This window comes from Lolium rigidum, chromosome 6 (assembly GCF_022539505.1).
Source record: "Lolium rigidum isolate FL_2022 chromosome 6, APGP_CSIRO_Lrig_0.1, whole genome shotgun sequence".
Taxonomy (NCBI): domain Eukaryota; kingdom Viridiplantae; phylum Streptophyta; class Magnoliopsida; order Poales; family Poaceae; genus Lolium; species Lolium rigidum.
The window spans coordinates 175072536-175085403 of record NC_061513.1 but is presented as its reverse complement, the minus strand read 5'-3'; the positions used below and the strand labels follow the sequence as shown (position 1 = coordinate 175085403).

Genomic DNA, 12868 nt, shown 5'->3' with positions numbered 1-12868 from the left:
TACTGAAGATTGGGAGAACGACAAAGGTAAAGAATTGAGAACAAGCAAGTGCGTGTGTGCTTGCCTTATGCCAGGGCGCTCCATGATACCACAGCCGTGCCGATCCGTTCGATCTGGGAACGAGGCGCGCTTAAATCTCGACCGTCGCAACATCAAACAAAACCCACACGCGAGGGTAACCCTAGCCACCCGTCCTAGCCCCGTACCCTTCGCCCCTCCCTCTCTAGCTCCTCACCCCTGGCGGCGCTCCCTCTCCTCTCACCGGCCTATGGCGTCCCAAGCCCTCGCCGCCGTCTACTCCTTTCTTCTGGAGCCTTCATTCAGGCATAGAGGCAGAGAGCCGGAGGACGCGGCCATTGTCCTCGCCCCTAGGCACCCGCGCTGCAGGGACGAGTGTGGAGGCTGCAGCGCTCTGCCTCCCCGCCCTACTGGCCTACTGCTCCACCACGGAGCCCCCTTCTCCACATCGTCCCCCATCGCTTTTCCTCTCGCCCTCCAGGGCGCTCGACAGGTGGAGCGCAATTACCGTCCATCGAGCGAGGGATGACCGCCAGTCTGCACAAGAGACGGGTGGGGACTTCCATTGGATGGTTGCTCAGGTGGAGTACGCATCTGAGGTGACGATTGATTACAAAATCACATATCATCTCTCTCTTCGCTCAATCCCCTTTTTTGTGAATTGCTTTGGCAGGGTATTGCAACTGAGCTGTTGTTGTACTTGATGTTGCTTCCACCAGCTGAGCGGCGAAGCGAAGTTGATGCAGCTGATAATATTGGAGCTACTGTGAGGAGGTACTGGGCTGGCCATGCCTCCATTATCCAGCGTTCATGTTTCAGATTTGTTCCAGTAGCATGTGAAGTTTGGATTTATTTATTGAAGCTAGAATATCAGTGCTTAGCTTTTATTCCCTACCGTCTGCTAGCTAGATTAGAAGAAATAGATAGAAAATAAGCAAATGTATTTCATATATGGAAACAGTAGCACCAATTTCCTCAGTACTACTTTATTAAAATGCGCAATTGAAATTGCCACACATTTTGTGCAGGCGAGTTAACCAATGTTTTCCATTCCATATTCATAATTGGGAACTATTACAGATTTATAAACAACCTTGGTTGGTGTATTCTATTTCATGACTTATTTGCAATTTTGTAATTATTTTTGACTGCCATGACCACTAACGTGCTTTCTTTGTAATTGTAGCAATAGGTAGTTGTAGTGCTTTGATTGATCGTAATTGCAGGATAAATGCCAGGTTCTTTGTTTCTCTCTTGGTTCTAGGTCGCTCATTCTTGCTCTTATATCTGGTTTCATGGTTGTGTGAGATTTGGAAGATTGAAATCTATGAATGGTTTCAGGAGATGGACCTGCTGTTGGATCACGTAGAGGTAATCCATTACTAGCTACCTATGTTGTTACTATTATGCCTGCAGATTGTAAGGGTCCGTAGTGGACCAGGAAGTTCGCTATGGAAAGAGAATTACTAAGCTTCCTCTTCAGTTTCCTGTATACTTGCAGTTCTTTTAGTTTGAATCATACAAGAAAGTTAAATGGAAATATTGTCTTTATCTGATTATTAGAAATAGATAGCCTTATGCGCCCTCATTTATTTAGTTAGGATATACTTTTCAGTGATTGTTCTACAATTGGTAGTTGGGAAGAAAGTGCTTTCTTATAAGGTTAAGCATATGACAAAATTTATATTCTTACATTTTCGTCATATATTTTTGCAGGTTTTTAATCCTATTTGTGAAATTTGCAGTAGGACTTGGTTAGAATATTTGAAAATGGAACGAAACTACCAATATTGCCTTAGTTGCTGCAGGGGTGTTAGGTCTCTGGTCATTGTTCCTTTTGAACTGAATCATAGAGAGATTGAAGCATTGCATGTATTCATTGTTCCAATACTTGTTGAGACAATTGATGGTATCTCCTTATCCCCTATAGGAAAATGTTTTGGTCGGCTGATATATATTGTTTGCTGATGTGTTCTTCATATTGCAGAAGCATATCCAGTCGTACATCTTTGATGATAAGTTATCAATTTCGAGACATGTTGTGTATATTGTTCCTTTAAAGCCCATGGTGTTGTTTCTTACCTGATAATGGTGGTTCAAACCTTAGTTTCGACAGTGAATCTTTAGTCTTCTTTTAGCAAAAGAATGGCGTTGAAAAATATATGCCCGAGGAGTTTGAAAAGGTAACCTCACGAACTTTCTATTCTTACATGTATTACTTATTACCATGGTGTATGGTATTTTAATAATCCTTCTTGATTCTTTAGTCAGCAGTCTGTTTTGTGCTTGCTGCGGCACGCTTTATCTTTTCCCCAAGTGTAATCTTATATTTGCAAAATGCTAGCTATATGGTATCACACAATTCTCATTTTTTATTTGAATTAGCTAGACATCTTGTGTTTCAGACTTGACCAGTACCGGAGGATTGGTGAGAATCTTTCATGAGTAACTTTATCCTAGCTTGTTATTAACTTGATATACTTTGATCACATATAAACACAAATGATTGGAAACGATTATCCTATATTCAGTGGCTGAGCCGAGTCATCTGTGGAGCACGGGCATGGTTTGAGAGGTGTGGACTTGGTTAGAAATGCCCACAAGAACTCACGATGAAACACTCGATCTTTAATAGAACTAATGGAGTGTTTGACGATGGAACCTGAGTAGTGTGGTTTTGGTCAGCTGAGGAAGGAAAACAATGTGGTCTGATGGTGTTGTTATCTTTAGATAACTGGTGGAAATGTCTTGTAGGGCGGATTCAATGGATGGATGATGGTGCGTAGCTAGCTAGGTCTGTAGCTGGCTATTTCCTACTTCCTCCGATCTCTTTTAATTGACTCAAATTTAGTACAAAATTGTACTAAACCCGAGTCAATTAAAAAGGATCGAAGGGAGTATACAATTATAGGCAGTGGCGGTGGATACCGTGAGGCCAGGAGCGGAGGCAGCTGTGCGGTAGATGTGATCGGCATGGCTAGATTTTTGTTTGTAGTAACACATGTTTTTTTGTGGATAGGAAACATGCACATCTTGATTTTGTTTGACACAAACACAGCACGTTGACCACAAAGACTAGCTGACATCAACGTCTCGAACACACGTAAATGCATTCGTACCAACCACCATAGGTATTTAATCAGTGTTAATAATTGTATATGCTGTGCTTTTGAAATCACTGAATATTCATCATGTCGTTACATTTCGAGAAGTTTCTAAATTGAATATGTAAACGATAGCTTTATAATTGTTGTGAACTTGATATACTTTAATTGCATATGCACAAATGCTTGAAAACGATTATACTATGTATATGTTGTGGGCTTTTGAAATCATTGAATACTAATCATGTTGTTACTTCTGGAAAGGTGCATAAACTGCAATCCCTATTATTTTCTAAATGTGAATGAGTTGATAAATTGCATGCCACTTCAAAGCCAAACTCAATGGTTCAGCCAATTAATTGGATAAACTGAGCCAATATTACGGTGGTGCTTTAGAAGAGATATATTGCAGCATTTGAACTTCGCTGATATCCTTTTTGCATGCATGACCTATTGTAATTAACGTTCTTGTATACCTTTATTTCCTTATTAATATCTTGCTCACTCTTATCTCGTTCCATTGATCTACTATTTGACAATGCAACAGGTATTTTTTTTCCTGTAAACACAATGACACAGGCCACAGGAACAAGTCGTAGCTTCGATGCCTATGGCAGGTTCAGGCCACTGATGACTTATGTACTCATGGCTGGATTCTCAGGAAGGATGCCTACACTTCAGTCTATTCTCTGCTGCCACACCTGCAGATCATGAAAGGGGCATTGACCCTTGCAGCCATCTTAGATTTGTTGCTTCCCCCCTACAACTTTGGGGAGTGGCGATCTAGGAGATACTCTCTGTGACGGACAGTAGTTGATGTCACCTCCATAGTGATGCATTCAACCTCCCGTTGTTCACGATTACTTGATTATTCTGTCCAACTTTTGACGTGTGTAAAAAATCAGATAAGTTGTGTGTTGATTAATTCAAGCTAAGATCTAGCCTTGTTTGTAAAATAAATCTGTTTACGCATCAATATTATTTGTAGGCTGTAGCAACTGTTGTTGTTGTAAAACGATTGCCCCATTTACCCGATAATGGAGCAACTTGGCCTCAGCACCAACTAGATCGTTGTCCCGTGTCACCCCATGAACAATGCGCACATGCAAAGTAAATTGCAGCGGGATAAACAAAAATCAGGCTCAGACAGAGCTTGCCGACAAGCTGGCGAAGAAACAAAACAAACAACACATAATGAAATTGGTTCGCCACTAACCGGTGAGGAGGCGCCCCATGGGGCGCCCCAACCACTAGTCAGGTATAAACTATGAATATGAATGCATTAAGTCTTTCATTGAAACTGCTGGTTTCCAAAAGCTTAGTGATAATTATGGTCTTGATTCTCAAATTATTGTTGATTGTTGTAGAACCTTTGCTTCTCATATTAATGTTCCTAAAGAAAATTGGGGCGTGTATCATGAACCTTTCAAAGACACTTGCATGGAAAATGAAATTGTTGTTAATGATTGCAATAAACATGTCCAAACTTCTGAAAATACTATTTCTTATAAGCATGTTAATTTTTGTGGAATGCATAGACCTTGTGGAATTAATCAAATTGAAGATGAATATTGTATCCATCATAGGAATGAAAAAACTAGAATGTGGTACAAGGCTCTAGATGATCTTGGTGAAAAAGTTTGTGACCTCTATCCTTTTATTTGTGAACTTTGCTATGAAGTGGGTCATTTTAATTTTCAATGTTCTGGTCATGATGATAGTATTTCGAATTTAATGAGTACTTCAAGTCTATATTGTGATAATATGATCACTTCTAATCAGCATGATGAACTTACTTTATTTTTGGGGTGTGAAGAGTTATCAAGAAAAATTTCTTTGTTAGATATGAGTGATCTTGATATGAATAGTGTGTTGCATGGATGTTATCTCTATTGTGTTAATAATTGCCATGCCAACACCTACATACAAGGTGTTATAAAGGATGGGACTTTACCAAAATATGACAGGACTAATATGTGTTTTGTCTTATTAATGAAAGAGAGGTATCCTCCCAAGTTTCTTCTATTGTTTCTAATAACAAACCAGGTTATGTGGAGAAGCTTCCTTTCAAGCCTCTCCCTCCTAAAGGGGAAAACAAGAAGAATAAGGGAACGAAGAAGAAGAAGAAGAAGAAGAAGAAGAAGAGGGGGAATAAAAAGAAAGAGGTAACAGCATATCCCCACGTGTATGAGATAATGATAGGTAACCGTAAGTATGTTGCTCCTAATGATTATTATGATAATGAATCTGAATACAATGATCTTCCTATGCCCTTTACCTATATTAGTGATCATGATTTGGAAGAGCACACTACTTTTGATACTGAAAATCTCTTTGGTACCGATTATGAAAGTAATGATGTTAGCACTATCCATGTTCCCTCAAATGATGATATTATATCTTCGGGCTTAGATAATCGTTATAGAGATGGCTATGACACAGATTATAATTATCCTTATGAAACTTGTCATAGTTATGATGGGATTGCCAAAAACCATTCCCTTAGTATGCAACTTGTTTACCATGTTCAAATTCTTGATAATGATCCTGCTCCAATTACTATTAATGAGAAGAGTTTTTCTTATGCCAAAAATAATGATACTTTTATGCATATAAACCATGATATTTTTAGCCCCCCAAGCATGGAGGAGAAAATTTACTTTGATGATACTTTACCTCCTATATATGATGATTACAATGATGACTATCATATTTTCAGTCCACCCACTATTGAGAAGAAAATTAATTATGATTACAATATGCCTCCTATATATGATGATTATGGTGATGAGAATAATAATGATAGCTATTTTATTGAATTTGCTCCCACTACAATTAATAGTAATGACTATGCTTATGTGGAGAGTAATAATTTTATGCATGTAGCTCATGATAAGAATGTTTTATGTGATAGTTATATTGTTGAGTTTGTTCATGATGCTACTGAAAATCTTTATGAGAGAGGACAATATGGTTTTAGGGATTTTCATGTTACTAAAACACCTCTCTTTTTGCTGAAAATCTTGAAGTTGCGCTTGTCTTATTTTCCTATGCTTATTGCATTATGCTTACACGACTTGTTTATTTACAAGATTCCTTTTCATAGTTAGTGGGTTAGACTTAAAAGCGTTTCTTATTTGCTTTTGATGCTCTCTTTTGGTTCAACTCTTATTACTTGCGAGAGCATCATTAAAATTACTGAGCCCATCTTAGTGGCTATAAAGAAAGCACTTCTTGGGAGATAACCCATGTTTTTATTTTGCTACTGTTTTGTTGTGTCTTGGAAGTTGTTACTACTGTAGCAACCTCTCCTTATCATGTTTATTTCGTTTTTGTGCCAAGTAAAGTCTTTGATAGAAAGTTGATACTAGATTTGGATTTCTGCGCAGGAACAGATTTTTAGCTCTCACGAATTTGAGCTGTTCTCTCGGTAGGAAATTCGTAAAATCTTGAAACAATTCATGAGTAATCCTCAGATATGTACTCAACTTTCATTCAATTTGAGCTTTTCCATCTGAGCATGTTCAGTGCCTCGAAAAAATTCGTCTTTACGTACTGTTCTGTTTTGACAGATTCTGCCTTTTATTTCGCATTGCCTCTTTTACTGTGTTTGAGCGGGTTTCTTTGCTCCATTAAATTTCAGTAACCTTGGGTAATGTCCAGAAGTTTTGGGAATGATTGTGTCCTTGCTGAACATGTGAATTTTTGATTATGCACTAACCCTCTAATGAGATTGTTTTGAGTCTGGTGTGGAGAAAGTTTTCAAGGATCAAGAGAGGAGGATGATATAATATGATCAAGAAGAGTGAAAAGTCTAAGCTTGGGGATGCCCCCGTGGTTCATCCCTGCATATTTCAAGAAGACTCAAGCATCTAAGCTTGGGGATGCCCAAGGCATCCCCTTCTTCATCAACAACTTATCAGGTCACCTCTAGTGAAACTATATTTTTATTCCGTCACATCTTATGTGCTTTACTTGGAGCGTCTGTGTGCTTTTATTTTCATTTTGTTATTTTCAGATCCTAGCAATCCTTGTGTGGGAGAGAGACACGCTCCGCTTTTTCATATGAACACTGGTGTTCTTCGTTTTACTTTTAATGTTCATGGCAAAAGTTGAAAGCTACTGCACTTATTGCTATTTGGTTGGAAACAGAAAATGCTTGATGTGGTAATTGGTATATTGTCTTGAATAATTTGATACTTGGCAATTGTTTTGAGCTCTCAAGTAGATCATGTTTAAGCTCTTGCATCATGTAGTTTAAACCTATTAGTGGAGAACTACCGTAGAGCTTGTTGAAATTTGGTTTGCATGATTGGTCTCTCTAAGGTCTAGATATTTTCTGGTAAAAGTGTTTGAGCAACAAGGAAGACAGTGTAGAGTCTTATAATGCTTGCAATATGTTCTTATGTAAGTTTTGATGTACCGGTTCATACTTGTCGTGCATCCAAAACCTTGAGCCAAAACCTATGCCATTTGTGTCCACCATAACTACCTACTATGTGGTATTTTTCTGCCATTCCAAGTAAATACTTCATGTGCTACCTTTAAACAATTCAAAACTTTATTACTCCTTATTTGTGTCAAATTTTTATAGCTCATGAGGAAGTATGTGGTGTTTTATCTTTCAATCTTGTTGGGCAGACTTTCACCAATGGACTAGTGGCTTCATCCGCTTATCCAATAATTTTGCAAAAAGAGTTGGCAACGGGGTTCCCAGCCCCAATTAATTAACTTTCATTAATAATTATCTTCACATGTTTTGCCCTGATTCATCAGTAAGCAACTTAATTTTGCAAATAGACACTCCTCCATGGTATGTGAAATGTTGGAAGGCACCCGAGGATTCGGTTAGCCATGGCTTGTGAAAGCAAAAGGTTGGGAGGAGTGTCATCCATAAATAAAACTAAAGTACATGTGTAAACAAAAGAGAATAGGGATGATCTACCTTGCTGGTAGAGATAACGTCCTTCATGGGAGCCGCTCTTTGAAAGTCTGTTGGACGAGGGGGTTAGAGTGCCCACTACCATTCGTTGACAACAACAAACACCTCTCAAAACTTTACTTGTATGCCCTCTATATGATTTCAAAACTTGAAAAGCTCTAGCTCATGATTTAATCCCTGCTTCCCTCTGCGAAGGGACTTTCTTTTACTTTATGTTGAGTCAGTTTACCTACTTCCTTCTATCTTAGAAGCAAACACTTGTGTCAATTGTGTGCATTGATTCTTACATGCTTGCTTATTGCACTCATCATATTACTTTGTGTTGACAATTATCTATGAGATATACATGTTGAAAGCTGAAAGCAATTGCTGAAACTTAAATCCTCGTTTGTGTTGCTTCAAAACCTTCTATTAAGAATCTATTGCTTTATGAGTTAACTCTTATGTAAGACTTTTTGATGCTTGCCTTGAAAGTACTATTCATGAAAAGTATTTGCTATATGATTCAGTTGTTTAGTCATTATCTTTTTGTTAGCAAACTATAGACCGTTGCTTTGAGTCACTTCATTCATCTCATATGCTTTACAATAGTATTGATCAAGATTATGTTGGTAGCATGTCACTTCGTAAATTATTCTTTTTATCGTTTACCTACTCGAGGGCGAGTAGGAACTAAGCTTGGGGATGCTTGATACGTCTCCAACGTATCTATAATTTCTTATGTTCCATGCTAGTTTTATGACAATACCTACATGTTTTATTCATACTTTATAATGTTTTTATGCATTTTCTGGGACTAACCTATTAACAAGATGCCACAGTGCCAGTTCCTGTTTTCTGCTGTTTTTGGTTTCAGAAAAGCTAGATTACAAATATTCTCGGAATTGCGCGAAACAAAAGGCCACGTCCCTATTTTTCCAGAAGCTTCACGGAGTCCGAAGGAGAGACGAAGGGGGGCCACGAGCTGGCCACACCATAGGGGGGCGCGACCCACCCTTCTGGCGCGCCCAGGTGTGGGGAGCCCACCCCGTGGCTCCCCCGACGCTGCCCCTTCGCCTATATAATCCTTCGTCTCCGAAAACCCTAGGACGATCAGTCATATTCCACGAAAAGTTAAGTAGCCGCCGCCATCGCGAAGCCAAGTTCGGGGGACAGAAGTCTCTGTTCCGGCACGTCGCCGGGACGGGGAAGTGCCCCCGGAATCCATCTCCATCGACTCCATCGCCATCTTCATCGCCGTTGCTATCTCCCATGATGAGGAGGGAGTAGTTCTCCCCCGAGGCTGAGGGCTCTACCGGTAGCTATGTGGTTCATCTCTCTCTCCCATGGTGTGATCTTTATGTGATCATTGTTGAGAGTGTCCACTAGTGAAAGTATGATCCCTAGGCCTTGTTTCTAAGCATTGAAACACCGTTTCCAACAAGTTCTCGCTACATGTTCGCTTGCTGCCATTTTTATTTCAGATTGCAATTACTACTTATAATCATCCATATTACTTGTATTTCACTATCTCTTCGCCGAACTAGTGCACCTATACATCCGACAAGTGTATTAGGTGTGTTGGGGACACAAGAGACTTCTTGTATCTTAATTGCAGGGTTGCTTGAGAGGGATATGTTTGACCTCTACCTCCCTGAGTTCGATAAACCTTGGGTGATTCAATTAAGAGAAACTTGTTGTTGTTCTACAAACCTCTGCTCTTGGAGGCCCAACACTGTCTACAGGAATAGAAGCGTGCGTAGACATCACTCACTGCATTGATGTCATGCATATTACAAAGAACGTGTGCGAGAGCTTTCTTGGCACTCTTCTCAACAAGCCGGACCGGACCAAAGATGGGCCGAAAGCAAGACACGACCTGAAAGTTTTGGGCATCAGGGAAGAGCTTCAGATCCCGTCGACCGAAGACATACAGTCGGAGGAGGAGACGGACAACGGTAAGAAGCGCAAAAGGATTAAGCAGCCAGACTATTACTGTCCCCTCTCTTGCTTCACTTTTACTCCGGCTGAGGTCGATCAATTTTTTAATTGCCTTCTACGAGTCAGAGTGCCCTTCGGTTACTCCGGGCTAATAAGCAGATACATGGACCCCAAGAAATGAAACTTCAGCGGCATGAAGTCTCATGACTGTCACGTGATGATGACGCAGATTCTTCCGGTTGCAATCCGAGGTATAATGGATGACCATGTCCATGCAACGCTGATCGGGCTCGTAACTTCTTCGACGTCATAACTCGGAAGTCGATAAGCGTCAAGAAACTCGCAAGGCTCCAGGAAGAGATCGTGGTGATCCTATGTGAGCTTGAGATGTACTTCCCGCCTGCATTCTTTGACGTGATGGTCCATCTGTTGGTCCATATCATGGATGAGATCATCAATCTAGGGCCGGCATTCCTACACAACATGATGCCGTTTGAAAGAATGAATGGGGTCATTAAAGGATACGTTCGTAACAGGTCACATTCGGATGGAAGCATCGTCCAGGGCTGGCTCACCGAAGAGTGCATCTCTTTCTGCACGAATTATCTAGACATCGAGGACCCTGTTGGTTTGCCTCAAAACAAGCACCTCCGCATGTTCGAGGGAGTAGGCCACAAAAATGGAAGGAAGGAACTGCACGTGCACATGTCTGGTCAGACTTCCGACTTTGACAGGGCCAACCTAGTAGCGCTACAACACATTGACTTGATCGATCCTTGGTTGAAAGAGCACAAAACCATGATAGAGAACAAGTGGCAAGCCGATGATGACGGAAGCGTAAATATTCGGAGAGCACAACTCCTCTTTCGCGCGCTGGTTCAAAGACCACATTGATGCTAATCCCCCACCAATGGATTCGACAAGGATAAACTAGTATTGGCCTTGTCACATGGCCCCGCGCCCAACATCATGACTTACCAAGCGTACGATATCAACGGGTACACATTCTACACGGAAGAAAAAGACAAGAACAAGTGTTTACCGAACTCGGGGTAACGATGGATTCCTGGACGGGTGACGTAAAGACTAGATACTACGGAAGGATCGAGGAAATCCGGGAGCTTAGCTACGCCGGGGAGAAAGTGCCGATGTTCCGTATCAGATGGGCTAAGAGCGTCACAAAAGAAGACCGGTATTTCACCACCATGTTTCTACCCGAAGCCAACAAATCAAAGTCCACGAACGCCACCGCGCAGAATTAGCCATGGGTACTGGTAGAACACGTGCACCAATGCTTCTTCATAACCGACCCATCCAGGCCTAGCCGTGTTATCGTGAGGAGAGGCAAGAGGACCATCGTCGGAATGGATGGAGTCGCCAACGAGGAAGACTTCGAAGAAAAGGTTGGAGACCCAATGATGGAAGAATCCGAGGACGAAGACACAACATACACCACAAGAAGAAGCAGGACCACGCTACCGAGGTCAGGTCGACCCTTCAAAAGAAGAAGTCACGACACGGGGCTAAATTATTCAACGACGAGCAAGAAAAGCAAGAAGAAAGTGAAACACTCTTCTCGATCGATGATGTAAAACTTTATTTGCAATGTATTACTCATATTTTGTGTAATTCATAACTACTCATATGGTCATGGCCAATATTTTATGTATAACTAATTCTAATTGTGTTGGTCTATTTTATGCATGCATGTATAACTAATATTAATTGCTTGGTTTTTATCTTGAAAAGAGAAGGAAATAAAATAGTAGAGGATTTGTGGGAAAAGAAAAGAAACATAAAAGAAAGTGAAAATAAATAAAGAAATGAAGAAAAAGAAAATAAAAACAGAAAAGGAAAGCCAGCCAGGGGCTGGAGGACAAGTCCCAGGTATAGCTGGACTCACCTTATTGCCGGCGCACCAACCGTTTGGTTCGCCGGGGGGTATAGTTTTCCCCGACGAACCAAACAGATGGTGCGCCGGCAATAAGGTGGGTCAGGCTATACTCCGGACTTAACCGCACGTGCCACACTCTCCTTCCACTCTCACGAACCCTAGCTAACCGCGCCACCGTGCTCTCTGCTGCTGCTGCCACCGTCGATCTCGAGCGCCGCCGCACGCGCACGCCGGAGCCGCCGCGCAAGGAGGAGCAGGGCATCGCCGCGGAGAGGAGGGGGAGGGCATCACGCGCCGGCCACCGTTGCCACCGTCGATGAGAGGAGGAGGAGGGCGTTGCGCGCCGGCCACCGTCGCGGAGAGGAGCAGCAGGGCGTCGCCACCATCTCCGTTGGTAAGAACCCCTCTCCCTTCCCCTCTTGCTTCCCCTCTCCACCCCCTCTTCCTTCCCTCTCTCTGCCTCCAAATTCTTGCACCGATTCTTGCTTTTGTTCTTGCAGTAGTTGAATTCTTGCGCCGATTCTTGTATTACTCATAGCAAATTGAATTTGATGCCCTGGTTCATAGCAAATTTGATGCCCTGGTTGGACTGGGATTAGTTTTCTGTACCCCAAGTAGTTCATAGCAAATTTCATAGCAAATTGAATGATTTAAATGCTTGCAGTATGAATTAGTTCACCATGGTTGAATGCTCATGTTGATGCTCACTGGTTGCAAATAAAGATGTTGAAATGGTTTTGAAATGCTACTGCTCATGCTCATGCTCACTGCCGAAGACACTAGGCAGTATGTTGGTTCTTCATTAAATGAAAATGAAAATGAAAATGAAAATGGTTTTGCTAGATAAATTGGTTTAGTTAAATCTTGAACATGTTCTGAAGAATTTAGTTTATGATGAAAATAAAAACTAGACACTTAGGCAGTATGTTGGTTCTTCATTTAAATCCCTACTGCCAAGAATTGGTTGATATATAAAATTCATTGGTTGAT

General features: G+C 41.2%; 1 protein-coding gene across 2 annotated transcripts; it reads left to right on the top strand.

The window, feature by feature from the left end:
* Positions 1–213: 213 nt before the first annotated feature.
* On the top strand, positions 214–4105 carry LOC124666748. 2 transcript variants are annotated; one of them, XM_047204078.1, is made up of 6 exons: positions 214–617; positions 692–792; positions 1245–1389; positions 1735–1927; positions 2006–2201; positions 3702–4105. In XM_047204078.1, the coding sequence occupies exons 1-5, from the start codon at positions 588–590 to the stop codon at positions 2029–2031; spliced, it is 495 nt and encodes a 164-aa protein (XP_047060034.1). In that variant the 5' UTR covers positions 214–587; the 3' UTR covers positions 2032–2201; positions 3702–4105. The 2 variants fall into 2 exon arrangements, 1 of the variants encoding a protein (XP_047060034.1); XR_006991018.1 differs by having other exon boundaries at positions 214–599; positions 692–1389.
* Positions 4106–12868: the final 8763 nt, after the last annotated feature.

What these genes read in the sequence shown, in the direction of transcription:
- LOC124666748 (XM_047204078.1), top strand. Translation starts at nt 588, where the DNA reads ATGGTTGCTCAGGTGGAGTACGCATCTGAG. An exon ending in AGGTGGAGTACGCATCTGAG is followed by an intron (nt 618 to 691) that starts GTGACGATTGAT and finishes TTGCTTTGGCAG; the next exon opens with GGTATTGCAACTGAGCTGTT. An exon ending in ACTTGTTGAGACAATTGATG is followed by an intron (nt 1,928 to 2,005) that starts GTATCTCCTTAT and finishes TTCATATTGCAG; the next exon opens with AAGCATATCCAGTCGTACAT.